General features: G+C 45.4%; 2 protein-coding genes across 3 annotated transcripts in view; one reads left to right on the forward strand and one right to left on the reverse strand.

The window, feature by feature from the left end:
- The window catches only part of PC (pyruvate carboxylase), a 69,596-nt gene that overhangs the window by 37,392 nt on the left and 12,296 nt on the right, over positions 1-19,908 (reverse strand). The window lies entirely within an intron of this gene.
- On the forward strand, positions 17,457-19,145 carry LOC106725774 (ras-related protein Rab-9A-like). Its single transcript, XM_014538092.1, has one exon. The coding sequence runs from the start codon at positions 18,016-18,018 to the stop codon at positions 18,598-18,600; it is 585 nt and encodes a 194-aa protein (XP_014393578.1). The 5' UTR covers positions 17,457-18,015; the 3' UTR covers positions 18,601-19,145.

Below are 19,908 nucleotides of genomic sequence, written 5' to 3' on the forward strand. Positions count from 1 at the left end.
TTAATAACAGGAAAGGAGCAAAAGGGAGGCCAGACATTATAAGCATTCTCCAGGAAGCTGTAATTCCACACTCCCCAGGGAGCCACCGACCCATTCCCTTAAGTTCACCGGAAAGGGGCCCAACAAAGGGGTAGATGGGCCCATGTGCAATGAATCAGAGTGACACAGGGAAAGTGCCTGTCAGTCAAGCCTGGGAATCAAGGATTGGCTAGAGTAGGCAGGGCCATTGCAAGCCTGTGAAAATGTGGGGATACATAATCCCCCAAACAAAGGAGCTCTCTCTCCATGGGCCATATGGACCCCTCACACCATGAACAAAAGGACTACAGCTGGGAACACTCAGCTAGCCTGATGCTAGATCGGACTGTCCCAGCACGGAGCGGGAACGCTGGACACCGGCTTTGATTTTAGCTCGACTGCAAGCAAAATGGGACTTCCATGGTGGGACTCGGGAAAATAGGATCTTGGAAAATAGGTCTCAGGGGTTTGATTCCAAAGAAATAAAGCTTTTTACAATATCTCATCCTCCCGTGCAAATCTCAGAAAACTCTTTTTCTCAGGATATTACAAGAAGCCCACTGCCACTAGCAACAGGTGGAGGCGTAGAGCTCTCCCCACGGGTAACAGTCTGACTTCGTTAGCAAGGTGTTTAAATGCTTGAACGCACTATTAAACCCGCCCAGATCAATTCGTTTAACGTGGTGTTATCCCAACAACCACGCCAGTCAAGACGGGAATGGAGTTCCCACCCACTGGGTGCCACCCCACTATCGCAAAAGCAGAGCACAAACCAGGCTGAGCTCTGATAGGAGTTCTTGGAGAAAGCCCAGTCGATAGCTCACTGTTCTGTCTTTGCTTGGCTTCCTGAACCCAAGGTTAACTGGTCAGAGAGGGCCTCCCTGGTTCAGAGCTCACTGCCTGACAGGGCACATGGCATCCCGAGAAGTGTGTGGGCTGAGCCTGCCAATAAAATGTGAACGGGGCAGAGGGCCTACGTCAGGCGAGGTCCGAAGGCACAGGCGTGTCCGGGAGACCCAGGAGTTAAAGGAAAACTCAGTGTGGGAGGGAACTTGTTCACTTCTCTTGGGTCCAGGATGCTGACCCACACGGATACTTCTGATTCCACCTCTTCTCCATCTTTCTCCAGAGCTGACAACAAGCAGCTTTCTGCTTCTTCTCTAACCCACAAGTCACAGCAGAGATTCTGGAAGATGAAGACAGCAACACCCACTGGAGGCGCCTCCCAGGGTTAGCAAGAGAAGAGGGTTGGCTGGAATACTGAGGTGACAACCAGCAGACTTCCTGCTTGGGGCGCTCCGCCTTCTGAGCTGGGGCTAGCCCTGTCCTCCCACATCAGGACGGCACCCAGCACCCGGTGCTTTTTCCCTACTGGAGGCGGAGAGGTGCCACTGACTACCACATCCGCTTTGAGACTGGCCATCTGGTTGGTATCCTGATGGTTGGGTGAGCTAGAGGGGCCGGCAATTAGGCCTCAGCCTCGTCCAGGAGCAAGGACAGGAGCAAGAATGGTCTGAGGGACATTTCTACAGCGTGAGATCTTAGTCTGTTTTTCAGGCGCTTTTCCATACCTTACTTCAATCTCCCTACACCTCTGGGAAGAGCCAGCGTAGGGACGTTAATCCCCACTGAGGGAGGAGAGGTGAAAGCCTCAGGACACGAGTTTAGGAAACAGATTACCCTGGTCCAGGTCTAAGAAGGAAAGTCTGAGGCTATTTGGGAAAAGGTACAAGCTCTGGGTAAATAATCCTGGATTAAGGGGGCCTTCCCTATGCAGAGAGAGACCTTCGCTGTGGACGGAGAAAAGGGAAAAGCTCCTTTGTTAACATTGAACCAAGGGGCTAATTGGCAGGAATCTAGGCCAGCTCTGAATTGGCAGGAAGGGAATGTGGTGGGAATACAGAGAACTGGTGGGCAAGCTCCCCCGCACCCTCCACCCCTAAGTGAACAACAGCCTGAGCAGGGTAAGATGATGGTATTTGCTGGCCTCCTCCTTGTATTTTCTGCCTTTTTTGCTCTCTTTCCTCAACCATACTCTCACCACATCTCCCTCTCCAGTGTGGAAGCAGGAAAACAATCCGAAGAATTGAAGGTGCCTCTTTTGTGTTGAGATCAAACAGTGGGAAGGTGTGGGGGCAGAGAGAAAACAGAGAGCTGGTTAGATTTGAAACTACAGGAAGCAATTTGTTCAGCTCAAACTAGGCCCTAGAGCTGTCAATTACAGGGTGTTGAAGTCAGCCCACAAGTCCACTCGAAAAATCAATGGAAAAATATCCTCAGGTAAGGAGTAACAACAACAAAAAGACCAGTGCAATGACCAATGGACTCCTATCCTAGCACCAACCCATCAGTAGAGATCATGACCCTGAAAGGACACACCTTAAAAGCTTATGAATATTCTATTGAGATCCTCCCCTAAAATCCCTGCCTTTAGAAAACATAAAAACCCTTAAGACAAAAGACACAGCATGTGCTGTCTCTCTAGAGCAGTGGTTCTCAACTTCCTAATGCCGCGACCCTTTATTACAGTTCTTCATGTTGTGGTGACCTCCAACCATAAACTTATTTTCGTTGCTACTTCATAACTGTAATTTTGCTACTGTTACGAATTGTAATGTAAATATCTGATATGCAGGATGTATTTTCATTGTTACAAATTGAACATAATTAAAGCATAGTGGTTAATCACAAAAACAATATGTAATTATATGTGTGTTTTCCGATGGTCTTAGGTGACCCCCGTGAAAGGGTTGTTCGACCCCTAAAGGGGTCACGACCCACAGGTTGAGAACCGCTGCTCTAGAGCATGTCTGGGCATCGCCCCCACATTTAAAAAAAAATTTTATTGATTGATTTTTAGAAAGGGAGAAAGAAACATCGATTTGTTGTTCCACTTATTTATGCATTGACTGGTTGACTCTTGTATGTGCCCTGACCAGGAATCAAATCTGCAATCTTGGCATATCAGGACAAGGCTCTAACTAAGCCTTGTAGCCAGGGCTAACCCGCTCCCCCTGCCCCCTACCCCCTTCTTTCCTAAGGCACACTGCTTGCTTTCTTCAATGGTCCCTCAGCAACTTGTTTCCTGAGTCCACACAGCCCAGCTGGCTCACTTCTTCTCTCTGTGACTTTCTTTTTTCTTTTTTTAAAATATATTTTTATTGATTTCAGAGAGGAAGGGAGAGAGGGGATAGATAGAAACATCCATGATGAGAGAGAATCATTGGTCAGCTGCCTCCTGCATGACCCCTACTGGGGATCAAGCCCACAATCCGGGCATGTGCCCTTGACCGGAATTGAACCTGGGACCCTTCAGTCTGCAGGCTGACGCTCTATCCACTGAGCCAAACCTGCTAGGGCTCTGTGACTTTCTTTATCAAGGGCTAAAGCAGTTCCACCCAGGCTCACTCCTGTTGCATGATCTTGCCTCTTCTATCTTAAGCCCTTCCTTTGTTTCACTGTCCCCGGCTTTAATAAACATACTCTAATAAACACCTGGACTTACATTGTGAAATCTTTCCTGCACAAAGTCAAGAACAGAGAGTCCACATTGCTGGTAACACCTCCACTCTGTTTCACAGAGTTTGAGTTGCTGAAACCTGCCTCAGGTTCCCGGTATTCTGCCAAGATCCACACCCAGCCACTGTCAGCTTGGGAGGCAGATAAAGCTCAGGGCCAGGCTGCCCCTGGTCCACCCACCAGGTGAAGGCCTGCTCCTTACCCCCCGTGCTCTCCTTGCAGCACTTACCACCACTGTAATTAAACAGTGATGGCCTTCTGTCATTTTCCGCCAAGGATGGGAGTTCAGGCTTAGACTTTCTGGCTCCCTGCTGTGTCTCCAGCACTTAGAACTCGGTGAGTGCTTAAACCAGCCGGGGGCAAACTACGGCCCGCGGGCCGGATCTGGCCCATTTGAAATGAATAAAACTAAAAAAAAAAAAAGACCGTACCCTTTTATGTAATGATGTTTACTTTGAATTTATATTAGTTCACACAAACACTCCATCCATGCTTTTGTTCCGGCCCTCCGGTCCAGTTTAAGAACCCATTGTGGCCCTCGAGTCAAAAAGTTTGCCCACCCCTGGCTTAAACAGTTGTGGAGCAAATACAAGTCTCTCTCAGCTATCCAGCGGCCCCCTGAAGCTCAGTGACCATGCAGAGACCAAAGGTTGCAGGGGTGATGCAGCTACTGGGAGAAGGGCAACAGGCCCCCTGGAGCCTCACTCATGGGAAGTGATTCCTCCGGAGCCAGTGTGCTAGGTTCTGAGACAAATATCCTGAAGTTTTGTGCTAAATGAATGGAGGGTGCAATATTGTAATTTGTAAGAAATTATTTGGTCATTCAGGAAATATACCTCCATATACATATGTAAATTTCCCAAGTGTTGAGAGTGAAAGAGGTGTGTTGTTATAGCAACAAAGTGACTTTCGGAAAGCACCTCAGGATGGGCTGGTTGCCAATGAAGCCAACCCAGTGGCCCTCAGGGTTAGAACTTTCTGTTCCTCCCCCACTTCCCATACCTAACCATGCCCATCTCCAACCTCCTCCCGGGAGGAGAGAGGGGCTGGAGGTTGAATCAATTGACAGTGATTTAATCAACAGTGCCTGTGTAATGAAGCCTCCAAAAAACCAAGAGGATGAGTTCAGAGAGCTCCGGGATGGTGAACATGTGGAGACTTGGGGAGAGCAGTGCACCTGGAGAGAGCTGGGAGCTCTGTGCCCATTCCCACATATCTTGCCCAATCTATAACAGGTTGGTCAGAGCACAGGTAAGAATCTGGCTGAGAGAGAAAGAGAGAGGTGGGGGGTGACGGTTGGAGGGGAGGCATCTTGCAGGACTGAGCCCTTAACCTGTGGAATCTGATGCTGTCTCTGAGTAGAGCAGGGGTGGGGAACCTTTTTTCTGCCCGGGGCCATTTAGATCTGAATAGCATCATTCGAGGGCCATACGAAATTATCAACTTAAAAATTAGCCTGCTGTATGTGGTCAGACATTTAATTAATTCACCCCTAATGCGTTGGCAGGGCCAGACCAAATGATTTCATGGGCCTCATACAGCCCGCAGGCCAGATGTTCTCCACCCCTCCGATTGTGTCAGAATTGAGTTTGTTTGGTGCCGGGGGAACTCCCTTGCCCTCATGTTGTAATTGGGTCTGGGAACCCTAACGAGGGTGATCAGGTAGAGGTCCTGGCCACAGAGGGAAGGGAAGGCTGGTTCCAGTCCCCTGAGGCCCCAGATTCGGTTCAGTCCCCCACTTCTTTCTGGGTCCTTGGCTAAGCTATTGCTTGCAACTTTTAGCATCTCATGCTTAATGCTAACTAGGCTTTCTCCCTGCACTAACTCAGTCTCTCCCTCAATGCTCTTCCTGCTGCTACCTCCCCCAGGTTCCTCCTCCACAGTCTGCAGGCTCCTCCCCCCCCCCCCCCCCCCCCCCCCCCGGCCCCCCCCCCCCCCCCACAAAACAAACACACAGCCTGCATTTCTTTTAGCCGCCAATAGAGTCTACTGCTGGTGGGACTGGCAAGAACAAATGACCTTTGCACGCAGGGGCCCAGACCTCCACCCGGCTCTACCCGGCTCTGCTCTGCTCTGCATCCCCAGGCTCTGTGTGTGGGCCCGGCTCCCCCATTCACCTCAGCCAGATCAGTCCTTACTGAGTGACCCCGCCATTTTGCCCAGACCACTGTCTTACCTTGGCAATGGGTAGGCCAGGTTCATGGCTGTGGACAGAATGCCTGTTCTGCTTGCTGCCAAGCAGTTTTACACGTGTAGTCTGTGCTCCTAATGAGGTTAAAGAGCCTTACCTCCCAAGTGACATAGTTGGCTAGAGGCAGCGAAGCAGCTCACCCCATTGCCAGGCCCGAGACTGTGGCTTATTCATTTTGGTGTCCCACATCTGACTGAGCAGGGGACCAAGGAGGCACCGAGTCAATGTTTAAGGAACTAATAAACCTTAAAGGGAGAGATGGCCACACAGAATGTGCAGGACATTTGGTGGCAGAACACCTGGATCCCAGGCAGGGTTCTTCGTGACCTCAGGCAAGTCATCTGCAAAATGATAGCCCGAACCCCTCAGGCATGTATGTGAAAGTCCTTTGCTCACTGTAAAGGGCTGGTGTGTATAGGTTTCCCGAGATGGCCCCGCTCCTTTTCCTACCTGGGAGAAAGGAGCCAAGGACATGGAGAATTGATAAGCTAAGAATGGAGGTCAGGTCGAAATTCCAGAACTAAGCCCCCAGGAAAACTGGAACTGGGCCTGGAGGACTGATCATATTTCATAGTGGGTGTGTGTTTGCTGCTTTGCACATGGTTCTCAGGCTCTGTTTGGTATGGAGGTGCTTTGCCTCAGCCAGACCTAAATGAACGCATGTCAACTGTTCTGGTGGGTATAAGAAGGTTCCTGACGAGGGGGAAGGATCTGGAAAACTTCTGGCATTCTGTGTACTGAAGGGAACCAAAGTTCTGCCACCCTGAAGCTGCCTTTTTGGGATCTTGACTTTAAGCTGTTGATTAATACACAAAACTCAGAAAGAACCTTTGACCTTCCCCCTCTTTCCTGCCCCAGAGATTCAGACAGAAAAACCTGCTTAGGAAGATCTTAGGATATTCAGCTCAGGCTTATTTGAATTAAGTATGGTCAGTAAGAGGCTTTCGGCAGGGGCCTGTTAGCTAGAACCCCACTGTGTTCCACGGTTACTCAGTCACCTAGAAAGAATTTTCCTGCCATGTGTGTACCCTCTTCAACTATGCCCACTCTCGCTTCTGAAATCTAATACCCCATCTCCTCACCAACCCCCTTTTCTCCTTTATACAAAATGTCTTCTATACTCCACGCTGCCTGTCTTTGTAATATCCATTCCTAAGTGAATTCCCCATGCACACGGATTAAAACTTTGATTTTCTCCTGTTAAACTGCCTCTGCTAATTTGATTATTAACCCAGCTAAGAACGTAGAAGGTTGGAGGGAAAGTCTGAATTTTTTTCGCCCCCACAATAAGGGACTGAACTTGAGTGACCTGGGGCAAGAGGCGCCTCAGCACCAGGCCTCCGCCTTCAGGGGCAGCAGCACTCACGGCCACGGGCGGGCGGCTGTGGGGAAGGGCTGCCAGAGCCTGGTGGTCCAGGAGGGCCTCCTGCTGCAGGAGGGGGGCGGACTGGAAGCCTGTCAGCACTTCCTAAAGTTGGCGCGTTTTCTTATCCCTTATGGAGCACGTATTCTTATCCCTATGGAGCACCCACCCTCCACTGCAAAATCTTTGTCAAAATGCCCAAGTCCCTTCCCTGGCTGCAGCCTTTGAGCTCTCTAGGTGGTAAGGCAAACAGCAAGTGAAATCCTCTTTCCTCCTCCCCAAGAATTGTGCATTTAAGAAAAGTTCATGTGAAAGTAGTCAGAATTCTTGCTTCCACCCGCAGCTCCTGTCAAAGAGAGATAAAGCACTAGGTCTCAAGTCTACAGAGTCGACGCTGCTCTTAACATTTCTACTTCTAACATTCTCTTTTTGGGGTGTGGGTGGAGATGAGATGGGTGGAAAGATGAGAGACGAAAGAAGAAATAAACAAGAGAATGAACTAAAGGCTTCAGCTCATCCTGGCCTCACAGCAGAGCCCCGCTAGGTGGCGAGGGCCCAGGAGGAGAGGACAGCAAGACTTGGGACTCCTCCCTGAAGATCTCTTCTCTCCAGAAGTCATTCTACTCTGGCAGCTCAGAGAGGAGCGAGGCCAAGCCCACAAGCTTCGGTATCCATGCAAATCAGAGGGTTTCAGGAGAGTCCGTAGAAAAGACTCGACAATCTGGCACCATGGGCCAAAATGGGCTGTCCCAAGTCATCGGGTTAGTCTCAAAGGGTAAAATAAAGGAAGAAAATGTTTCTATTTTCAAATTCTCCCTTCACTTAAAGAGCGTCTTTGGGTGTGGCTTCCTGTGGCTGATAATAGAGACTCTCCTGAGGTCTCCAGGAGCTTAAGCTGAGAAGGAATGAGAAGCCATGGGGGGTGCGAGGGACAGAGTAACAACAACAGTGAATGGGCTCCAGGCCAGCGGCAGTGAATGAGCCCATCCTGACCACATGTGCTAGGAATAGCAAACAGATAACCAAAGGGAGTGGGGATGGGAAGAGATCTCACTTCCATCATTGAGAAAAGAATGAGGCCTGGCAGGGAGGGGCCTGCTCCAGGCTCCCCCTTTGAATGAGGTCAGAATTAAAACCTCAGCCTCAACTCTTTGGAGAAGAGACACTGTATTACTCAAGAGGAATATTTGAGTTTATAAAATGGGTAAGAGGTCAAAGGCACATTCGTGACCCAGACTTCTGCAAGTGATACTGGTCAGATAATATCAGATAATGGCCTTGAGCATGTAGGTTACCACAGTGTCTGGCACAAAACCCTTGTTGAATGAATATATGGATAAATGGATTCAGAATGAGACTGTTTGACCTGAAGTAAGCAGATTACAGTAGACAGAGAGAGGGGTATGTGAAACAGGGACAAGTGAGTTTGTTTTCCCATGTACCCAGAATACACCATGCCTCTAACCAGGGCATAAAGGGAAGAAGGAGGAAAGAGGGGAGAAGCAAGGAACATGTGTGTCCTCAGACTCCACCTGCCCACAAGATGAAACCCTGCAAAGGTGCCAGGCTATTCATCAGCAGGGCCATCAGCCAGAGATCTCAGATTATGGGGCTGGGACGAGAGGAGGGGGACAGGAGAAATGGCATGGACCTAAAATCAGGAGCACAATGTGGCAGTCACCAGAAAGCCTATCTCCTGGGCACCTGTTCGCAGCTTCAGAAGGGGCAAAGGGCTACAACCCTAAATTTGATGCTAATAAACTGATTTGTCTAGTGGAAAAAAAGAAAGAAAGGGCAAAGGCCAATGTTTTCTGAACCATGGTTTCCTGTCAACCCCAAGACTCTTAGAGCCACCTCTCGTCTTCACAGCACCTCCTCCAAGCGGCCTCCCTCCTTTGGCTTTCTTCCTTCGACCCAGGATCAGAACTCCAGCCTCCTCAGGGAATGGTGCTGGGCCTGGGCTCACGTAATTTGTTCAATGCAGAGAAATGCACACGTGACAGAGGAACTGTGGCCAAGGACAATACGCCTTACTGGGTCAGCGGTTTAACTGCCCTAACTGCATCCATTTATACACTTGTCTCCTCAGCATCGTGAGGAAGACAACCCACTTTCACTAGGGCAACTGAGCGTGACAACAAACAGGCTAAAAACTCAACCGCTTGCTCAAAAACCTCTTTACATTTCTCCAAGCCCTTAGGCAGGAACACAATAATCTTAAAGAAGAAGCATTCTAGAGAGGAAATACAAGCAAAAAGAGAACAGAAGTCAAGGATAATTTTCTAAAACTGATGAGAAACAGATGTTTTGAGCAAAACATCCTGCTCGTAGGCCCCAGGCATCATGTCAGATGTTACTGGGGAAGAAGAATAAAAGGATGCTAAAAGGCTTTGTGAAGGACACAAGCACGGAAATGACAAAGAGAAAATCTAGAGTCATTCAGAGAAATAAACACATAAACATACAGCCTCCTGACAGTGGGGCGTTTTGTTCTGTTGGCTGTGGCCTGGCACAGGGCATAGTGAGAGCATGGGTGTCGGGCAGAGAGATGAGTCTGAACCCGAGCTCTACCACTCATGGCTGGGCGACTCTCTCTCTCTCTCTTTCACACACACACACACACACACACACACACACACACACACACAGAAACACACACACGGCCTAAATTTCCTCAAGACAACACCTCCAGGAGAGATCACAGAAGAACAGAAGAAACATAGCTGCCATTACTAATTTTAGCTGCCATTATCATTTCATTGTTGTATTCTTTTAAATAAATTTAGTTCTAAATGCAGAAAAGAAATAAACCAGCAGATATAAAACCACACTACAATTCTAATCTTATAAGTTCCCCAGACTTTGGAACTCTCCCTGAGAATTTTAGACTGACAAGGTTCTCTACACAGAGAAAGCTGCCCACATCCTTCACAAAAGGGCTCCCTCCCTAACCCAGCTCAATTAAACGGGAAAAGGAGACCCACTATCTTCCTAATTACAACTTGCCTGTGCTTGTGAATGAGGTTGGCTGCCTCTTTGACTGTATAAAGTGCACCCAGCATCCCAGCATCCCAGCATCCACAATCCCAGAAGAGACTTTATGAAGAAGAGGTTTAATTTAAATCAGAGGGAAGAAGGTGGGAAATAGGCTTTGAGGCTTGAAATCCAAACAAACAGAATAACAACAAGAAGGACGGAGAGGAGCTATAGACAGATGAACCGCCATTCAACAAATAGCTGCTCCATCCTAAGGTTCAATCATTCTCTGTCGTCACATCAGTTAGGAAGCAATGGCTGCCAGCGCACTGGATGTGCATCCACAACTCCAGGGGGAGTGCCCGGACTTCCTCTGCTCTGCCCTTCCATTTCCTGTCTTGGCCACATCCTTACTTGGCCACAGGTGACACAGGTCTGAGTCATTACTGTCCACAGGAAGCCAAGAGCCACTGACCTCTCCATCACTGAGAAGACCTGTTAGTTTCACTCTGGGGTCCACCCTCTCTCTGGTGAACTGTCTTGCCCAAGTTTGCTATCAGGTAAAAAGAGGGTTTCGGGCAAGGACACAGAGGATATGAGATCATCTTCATTCCTGGAAAACTCATTCCACTTTGAGGTGGTTGAGTCATGAGCGCAGCAGGGAAATGGGACCAGATACCACTGAGCAGCAAAAAGGCAGGCTGTGCACATCTCTGCCGCACGCAGAGAAAGAGAGAAGTCTCGGAGTCCCTGCTCCTTTAGGTGGGGGGTATAGGAGGGGAGAGAAGTTAGGAATTAAGGGTGTTGATTTGGCAGAACAAATGGCAAACACTCGATTCTTCCTTCTTATTTGCAAATAAGATAGACATGATCTTTGGACACGAGGACAATGGCATCCTAAGCATCTGAGAAAAGGCAACTAAGACGCTATTTGGAAAGATATGATGAAAGCCAAGCAAACTCAAGAGGAGAGAAGATAATGAAAAGAAGGACAGGGCAGAGAGATTACAAAGAAGAAACTCCTTTGCAGATATGCGATTGTTTGGAGGCTTCTAAAAGCTAAAGGCCATAGTCCAGGCAAGACCATTATCAAAATCTCTTAAAATCTTATATAATAAAAGCCTAAAATGCAAATTGTCCCCTTGGGCAGTTGTTCAACCGGGAGTTCGACCGCTGACTATGACGTGCGCTGACCACCAAGGGGCAGTGTGGAACATGGCGGGTGAGCATCAGCGAGCAATGCACTGCAACCTCTCGCTGGCTATCTGGGGGCAGGGTTGATGGGGACAGAGGTGCAGTGAGGATGCAGGTGTCCCCGAGCTTGCTCTCACTCCCCCTGCTACCCTCCTCCAGGACTCTAGGGCTTGCGTGCCGGGAAGCCCCCCCACGCTCAGGTGCAGGGTGCCCGCAAGGAGCCTGCCCCACACCCGCACAGTCTCTTTCGGGTGGGACCACAGGGGCTTCCTGTGGGTTCGTACGAGAGCTGGTCTACAAGGCCAGCCGGGAGAGAGCATGCTGCTCGCCCAGCTTCTATGCAGCACCTCTGGGCGGCCCAGAGGCCCATGCTGCACCCTGGCCCGCGGCGTCCAGCCACGCTCACTGCACCTCCATATAGGGACTTGGTTGCTGTGACTCAGGCAGAGGGGGGCATGCAGGCCCAGGTGCTGCACAGGGCCCAGAGGTCAGCTGGGACCTGCCCTTCCAGGCCAGATGCTCTCGCTTTGATCGCTGGCCAGGCCTAGGGACCACACCTGTGCATGAATTTCGTGCACCGGGCCTCTAGTTATTAAATATTACCTTTGTGATCAGAAAAGGTAAGCATGCTATTTTCTATCTGAACAAATATACACACATAGCTTACAAATGGAAAATGTGGAGCTCTTATTAAAAAGCACATCATTTAAGGGACATTATCTTTTCTAAAACAATCTGAAACAATAGGTAATTATAGCTAAACTGCAATAGGCCACACTAATGAAATAGGAATAGCAAGCGTAGGCAATTCAATAAATAATTATAGTACTTCTTAAGTGCCAGGCATAGGGTAGGAGTATAATTTTTTAAAATTGTATCCAATAATGGTAAATTGATACAACCAGGGACTAGGCCAGGGGTGGGCAAACTTTTTGACTCGAGGGCCACAATGGGTTCTTAAACTGGATCGGAGGGCTGGAACAAAAGCATGGATGGAGTGTTTGTGTGAACTAATATAAATTCAAAGTAAACATCATTACATAAAAGGGTACGGTCTTTTTCTTTTTTAGTTTTATTCATTTCAAATGGGCCAGATCCGGCCCGCGGGCCGTAGTTTGCCCACGGCTGGACTAGGCACATGACCAATTAGAATTGCTTGGCATATGGGTCTAATAATGCACATTCTCTGGTGACAAATATGTACAAAATGTACAGGTGCTTTGACAAAGAGGAGAAATGTTATTAAGCTTTCAGTTTGCTACTTAAAAAAATTTTGTCGCCCCCTCCCCCCCTGTCATTTTGACCATTTTAAAGTGCATAATTCAGAGGTTTTTAGTATTTACAAAATGTTGTGCAAATATCACCACTAATTCTAGGACATTTTCAAACACCCCTACTAAAAAACTCAGTACCCTTAATAGTCACTCCCCATTTCTTCCCTCCCCGCCCCCAGCCCCTGGCAACCACCAATCTACTTTCTGTCTCTATGTATTTACCTATTCTGGACATTTCATATAACGTTCATAACAACTGAACCAAACCAGCGAGGGCAATTTTGCTTGTTTTTGAACATCACAGACATGGAGTCGATACTGTAGACCAGCATTGCACTAATTTACCCCAGAAGGCCACTTTGTGACTCTGATGGAACCAACGAGGTGTGCCCCTTTTAAAGACTTGTGGTTGGCACATCTGTACCAAGTTCGTCTTCCCAGGGTTTGGGTCCACTCTAACATTCACTATGAAGATAGGGCAGCTTTTGAGAGCAGGAATAGTACACAGGCAATTATTAATACATGTTTTAAGGGATTTAAAAATGACATCCTATTTCAGACCCTGGTCCCCCTTCCCTCTTATCTCCGGTTACAGATTCTTATTTTCACATAATTCTTTTTCCGAACATCTTGCCCTTTTGATTTATGAAATTCCCCATAACCCTCACATTTGTTGAATTCCTGAGGAGACTATGTGAATACCCCATTGTTATCCTGCTACTGCCAAGTTGATCTTGGTAGGTTTTAATTTCAGGCTGGCCTGATTCTTGTTTTTCTGTTTAAAAAACAAAAAAACAAAACTTTTAAATATTTTTTCTGTTGTCCGTATACCAAAAAGTCTCCTTATTTTATTTATTTTTCCTTTTTTTCTTATTGTGGTAGAATACACATTACATAAAATTTACAATCTTAACCATTTTTAACTGTAAAGTTCAGTGGTATTAAATACATTCACATTGTTGTCCAACCATCATCACCATCATCCATCCCCGTCTGTAACTCTTTCATCTTATAAAACTGAAACTGTCTCCATTTATCAATAACTTCCATTCTTCCCTCCCCCCCTTCCCCCAATCCCTGGCAACTATCATTATAATATGTCTTTTCATATGCTCATTGGTCATTCATACATCCTCTGAAGAAATGTCCACTCAAGTTCTTTGCCCATTTTTTAATCTTTTCCTTTATTGTTCATGTTGTTGAGTTTTAGGAGTTCCCTGTATATTTTGGATATTAATCCCTTACCAGATATATGATTTGCAAATATTTTTTCCCATTCTGTGGGTTGCCATTTTACTCTATGAATAATATCTTTTAATGCACATTTTAAAAATTTATTAAATTCAATTTGTCTTTTTGTTGTTGTTACCTGTGCTTTTGGTGTCATATCCAAGAAATCATTACCAAGTTTGGTGTCGTGAAGCTTTTGTCCTATGTTTTCTTCTAAGAGTTTTATTGTTTTAAATAAAACATTTAGGTCCTTGATCCATTGAGTTAATTTTTATAGATGGTGTTAGGTGAGAGTCCAACTTCATTCTTTGGCATGTGAATATCCAGTTTTCCCAGCACTATTTTTTTTAAAAGACTGTCCTTTCCCCATTGGTCTTAGCATCCTTTTCAAAAATCATTTGACCATGTATATGCGAGAGTTGGTCTATGTCTGTCTTTTGCCAATATCACATTGTTTTGATGATTGCAGGTTTTTTTAATAAATATACTAGTGGCCTGGTGCACAGATTCATGCACATTGAAAGGAAATTAATTAGAAGAAATATTTTAATATCACTGTTCGCCCTTTCTCTATAATAGAAGTGTCAATCAAATTCACAATAGACAATGACAGATCTAAATACAGGCGTGCTATTGGTGCCAGTGAGAGCTTGATATGTATCGCGCATGCACAAGTCAACGTTTATTTATTTATTTATTTATTAAAACATATTCTATTGATTCTTTAGAGAGGAAGGGAGAGAAATAGAGAGTTAGAAACATCGATGAGAGAGAAACATCGATCAGCTGCCTCCTGCACATCTCCCGCCGGGGATGTGCTCGCAAGCAAGCTACATGCCCTTGACCGGAATCGAACCTGGGACCCCTCAGTCCGCAGGCCGACGCTCCATCCACTGAGCCAAACCGGCCACGGCAACGTTTATTTTTAAGTTGCCAGCGCACGTCATATGTACTAGCCGGTTGGACAGGTGGTCGGATGGACGTATAGTCAGTCACTTAGCCTTTTTATATAGAGAGAGATTTTTATTGATTTCAAGAGAAAGGGAGAGGGAGAAAGAGAAACATCAATGAGGAGAAAGAATCACCAAATGGCTGCCTCCTATATGCCCCCAACTGGGGATCAAGCCTGCAACTGGGGCACATGCCCCACCCCACCGGGAATCCAACCGTATTCTCCTGGTTTAAAGGTCAATGCTCAACCACTGAGCCACGCCAGCAGGGCATGACTGCAGTTTTGTAGTAGGTTTTGAAATCAGAAGGTGTGAGTCTCCAGTTTTGACTTTTTCAAAATTGTCTTGGGGCTGGCTGGAGGTGGGCAAAGGAGGGGAAATGAGGGCGTATAATTGTGCACAGTTGTCTCATAACCTTTTTATTTCAATAGAATCAATAATGTTCCCACTTTTATTTCTGATTTTAGTAATTTGAATCTTCTCTCTTTTTCTCTTTATAGAATCAGTAATGTTCCCACTTTTCTGATTTAAGTAATTTGAATCTTCTCTCTTTTTCTCTTAGTCCATTTAGCTAAAGGTTTGCCAATTTTGTTGATCTTTTCAAAGAACCAACTTCTGGTTTTATTGATTTTATTTTGTTTTTTCTATTCTCTATTTCATTTATTACAGCATCCAGGAAAGAGCTGTATCCACAGATACACAGTAAATGCTTGAGAAAGGAACAATTTCTTGGAATACTGCACAGTCATAACTTTTGCCCTTCTTAAACCATTCAGTCAATTGAAAACTCAGAATTAGATCATGGGGAGTTTATTCTGCCAAATATTAAAATTGCCTCTTAAGAATATCAGAAGTAAAAAGGGATAAAAAGATGGCCCAGGTCAGCAAAAACACAAATGGCTGTTTTGCAACCAATTGGAATGGGATAGTCAAAATCCAGAAAGGCTGAGGCAAACCTTCAGGGCCTACAGAAATGGCCTCGGGCCACACAGCAGGGAGGACAGGCACAGTGCAGGTGACAATAAATGGCTCCAGTTATAGAAGCTGCAAATGCCCATTAAGAGATGAACTTAAATGGGAAAGAGAGAGCTTCAGATCGGTCTTTTCAGCCCTGTGACAGTGACCCTGAGACATCACACTAATATCCTGTGGAAGAACCCGAGGCCAGGAATCGGATTGCCTCTTACTGGTGGAGCTGGGTGAGTCATTGAACCCATTAGAACCTCTGCTCCATCATCCATAAACACCAAACCCATGACCTTAACCATTGACAGTAAGAACTGTCGGCTAAAATGATAAAACTATAAAGTCCTATTCACATACGAAGAAAAAGGGGTTCGGTAGTAAAAGTGCCAAGACCAGTGAAAGTCACCTCACACGGTGATTTGATCATAAATTCCTCACTGGGCAGGTATGGTGGGTCGTCATGCTCCAGGCCTATAACTTCTTTAGTAAAAGGTTTATCTTTGCCTTAAGCAAGCCCGGCCCATTGTTCTTGTGCATCTAGGTTAACACACTTTTGAAATGCCAGAGTAATTCTTTTTCAGATCCCTTGAAGGTATAACCACCCACAAGGGAACACATAATCTTGTTAACTATCCTACAATCAGTTTCCATCTTGCTTTCTCCCATTTCCATGAAATCTTCCTTAGCTCCTTCCTAACTTTCAAATGCATAAAAGAAGCTACAAAACTTATTCTCTGGGGCACTTGAGATCTCGCTCCCTGGCATATGTCATGAGCTTGGCTCAAATCTATATATAAAAAAGGCTAAGTGTCCGTCCATCTGACCAGTAGCTATGACGTGCACTGACCACCAGGGGGCAGAAGCTCAACACAGGAGCTGCCATGACTCGCACTGACCATTTAAAAATAAACGGCACCACGGACCTGGCGCAGACAAACTAACACTCAGCTTCCCCCAAGTGGGACACAGGCCCCGCCACCACCCTGGAGCAATACCCTACCAAATTACAGCCAACGCTGCCAAGACCCCATGGCACAAAATGCAGCCCACAGCCCAGCCCAGCGGGGAAACGGTGGCTGTGGGTGCTGGGTAATGACATCACATAGCTACGCCTGGCTTCCTCTCCCTAGCCAATAGCCCCCTTGGAGTTTCTTTGGCCCAGGAACACGACTTGCTTTATAGCCAGGTGCAAAGATTTTAGTTTAATAATAGCCCCCTTGGAGTTTCTTTGGCCCAGGAACATGACTTGCTTTATAGCCAGGTGCAAAGATTTTAGTTTAATCAAATGTTTGTGAAGCATTTTCCCGGGCCTCATCTCATTTGATCCTCATAGAAGTCCTGGAGTAAGTAGATAGGAGACTTAATAGAATACTATTTTCTTTTCATTATCATGACGCAAATAGCAATATTAAAATATTTCTTTTTAATTAATTTCCTTTCAATGTGCACGAATCCATACACCAGGACACTAGTAAACTCATCAAAATTCTCTACTGGTCTGTACACTTCTTACATTGACATGGTAAAGTTTGAATTCACCTTTGGAGCCAAAACTTTCTTTTTCTGTATTGTAATTCCATTCTGCTATCCCCAAGTATTCAGTAAAATTTTATGAAATATCAGGTAATATTTTTTAAAGCTGTATTTTGAACCCTGGCCAGGTAGCTCAGTTGGTTACAGCATCATCCTGATGTACCAAGGTTGTGGGTACAATCCCCGGTCAGGGCACATACAAAAGAATTAAGCAATGAGTGCATAAATAAATGGAACAACATGTTTCTCTCTCTCTCTCTCTCTCTCAAATAAAAAATTTAAAAGCTGTGTTTTGAGAAGTTATGAGACAGGCCTATTTGTATGTTTCAGGCAAAATGGTCTGAGAGAGAGGCTAGAGCCCTGAGACAGGGAGAACTAGGTGACATGCAGGAAAAGTGGACGGACAGTTGGATATAAACAACCCAGGTAGAGTTCGTTCATCTAGAAAAATTTTTTTTGAGCCCATACTATGTTCCAGCCTTGGTAGAACACATCATAAGCCTTCCATAGTTCTAGAAATACTTGAGAAGAACTTGGTAAAAGACAGACTTCCTGCAGCTCAATTATAAAAGAAGCTTGAGAGTTGGACTCGGGCAGCACCTTCACTACCGCGTCCAGCCTGCTGGGTCTCTGACCCTCTCGCTTTCCTCATTGCCCCGGATAGAACTCTCCAGAACTCTCCGATGTCCTCGGTGTGGCCGCGGGAAACAACCTGTACTCCTATGATGAACCTGCACAGTGGTGAATCACTTTCCCCCTGTTGTCCACATCTGAGTGAATCTTCCCAGAGTCTGAGAGATAATGATGATGCTTGAAAAGGGTTCTAAAGTCAAAGATCTTGAGATTCATAACGGCAGGAAAATCATCACTTTTTCAAATAATTCTCCTTGGAGATGTGGAGTTGGGAAGAGTTCTCTAATGAACAGATATGTGACTAATAAGTTTGATACCCAGCTCTTCCATACAATAGGTGTGAAATTTTTAAGTAAAGATTTGGAGGTAGATGGACAGTTTGTTACCATGCAGATTTGGGACACAGCCGGTCAAGAGAGATTCGGAAGCCTGAGGACGCCCTTTTACAGAGGTTCTGACTGTTGCCTGCTCACTTTTAGTGTCGATGATTCTCAAAGTTTCCAGAACTTGAGTAACTGGAAGAAAGAATTCATATATTATGCAGATGTAAAAGAGCCCGAAAGCTTTCCTTTTGTCATTTTGGGTAACAAGATTGACATAAGTGAACAGCAGGTGTCTGCAGAAGAAACCCAAGCCTGGTGCAGGGACAACGGCAACTACCCTAACTCTGAAAAATGTGCAAAAGATGCCACGAACATCACAGCAGCATTTGAGGAAGCAGTTCAAAGAGTGCTTGCTACTGAGGATAGGTGAGATCACTTGATTCAGACAGACACCGTCAAGTCTGCACTGAAAGCCCAAGCCTAGCTCCTCTTGCTGTTGATTGCTAGAGAGGTTGCCCGAGCTGCCTGAACAACTCACACTTACGAAAAAAACACAGGGGAGAGAGGAGAATTAGCGTTTGCAGCAATAGATGTTCTACTCATAAAAGTAAACTAACCATATTGCTGCTTCATAAGTGGGAGGGAGAAGGGACACATTCACTCACAGAAGAATCTATTTACTCAATAATGGCACCTTACATTTAAAAATTGTTAACGGGTATCTAATATTTAATTTAAATATGTAAGTTACAGAGATAATGAGATGACCAAGACTTTAATTATGATTAAAACAAAACACTTGAGTATTCTAGAAATTATTGTTCTTTTCCTGGGAAAATGCAGGACTACTTTTTATATGTGTGTATTTTAATGTAATTAGTATTCTATTCCTGTTTCAAGGGGAAATTTTCCTAAAACAAAAATGTTAGATATTAAAGATTAAAATCAAATGCAAAAGAAAGAAGAAACCTGAGTAATTGTTTTTTAGGAACTAAACTGACATGTTATTTCTGAAGATGTGAGAGATCTGAGCTATCTAAGACTCAGAGGTCAAATGCAGTTGAAGGTTTCACACGGCATCTAGTTTCATCCCACTGCCTTCTGGCATCCATGTTCCCAAGGACAAATGAGCTTTTAATCTCATCAAAGATCCCTTGTATGTAATGTGTTGCTTATCTCTTGCTTTCAGGATTCTTTTTTTTATTATGATAGGGCTAGGTGTAGCTCTCTTTGAGTTTATGCCACTTGGAGTTCACTGAGCTTCTTGGGTGCATAAATTTATTGTTTTTCATCAAATTTGGGATTTGTTTTGGGCACAGTTTTTCAAATATTTATTTGTTCTGCTCCTTTCTCTCTATCTTCTCCTTCTAAGACTCCCATTATGTATCTGTTGATAGACTTGATGGTGTTCTACAGGATCTGAGGTTCTGTTCATTTTCTTTTATTCTTTTTTCTTTCTGTTCTTCAGACTGGATAATCTCAACTGACCTATCAACAAGTTTGCTGATTCTTTCTTCTGCCAGTTCAACTCTGATATTGAGCCCCTCTAGTGACTTTTTCATTTCAGGTATTGTACTTTACAACCCCAGAATTTCTTGATTCCTTTTTTTAAAAATTTCTATCACTTATTAATCACCTCTATTTGATAAGGCACTGTTCTCATACTTTCCTTTAGTTCTTTTTTTTTCTAATATATTTTTTATTGATTAAGATATTACATATGTGTCCTTATACCCAC

This window comes from Myotis brandtii, unplaced genomic scaffold (assembly GCF_000412655.1).
Source record: "Myotis brandtii unplaced genomic scaffold, ASM41265v1 scaffold187, whole genome shotgun sequence".
Taxonomy (NCBI): domain Eukaryota; kingdom Metazoa; phylum Chordata; class Mammalia; order Chiroptera; family Vespertilionidae; genus Myotis; species Myotis brandtii.

What these genes read in the sequence shown, in the direction of transcription:
- LOC106725774 (XM_014538092.1), top strand. Translation starts at nt 18,016, where the DNA reads ATGATGATGCTTGAAAAGGGTTCTAAAGTCAAAGATCTTGAGATTCAT.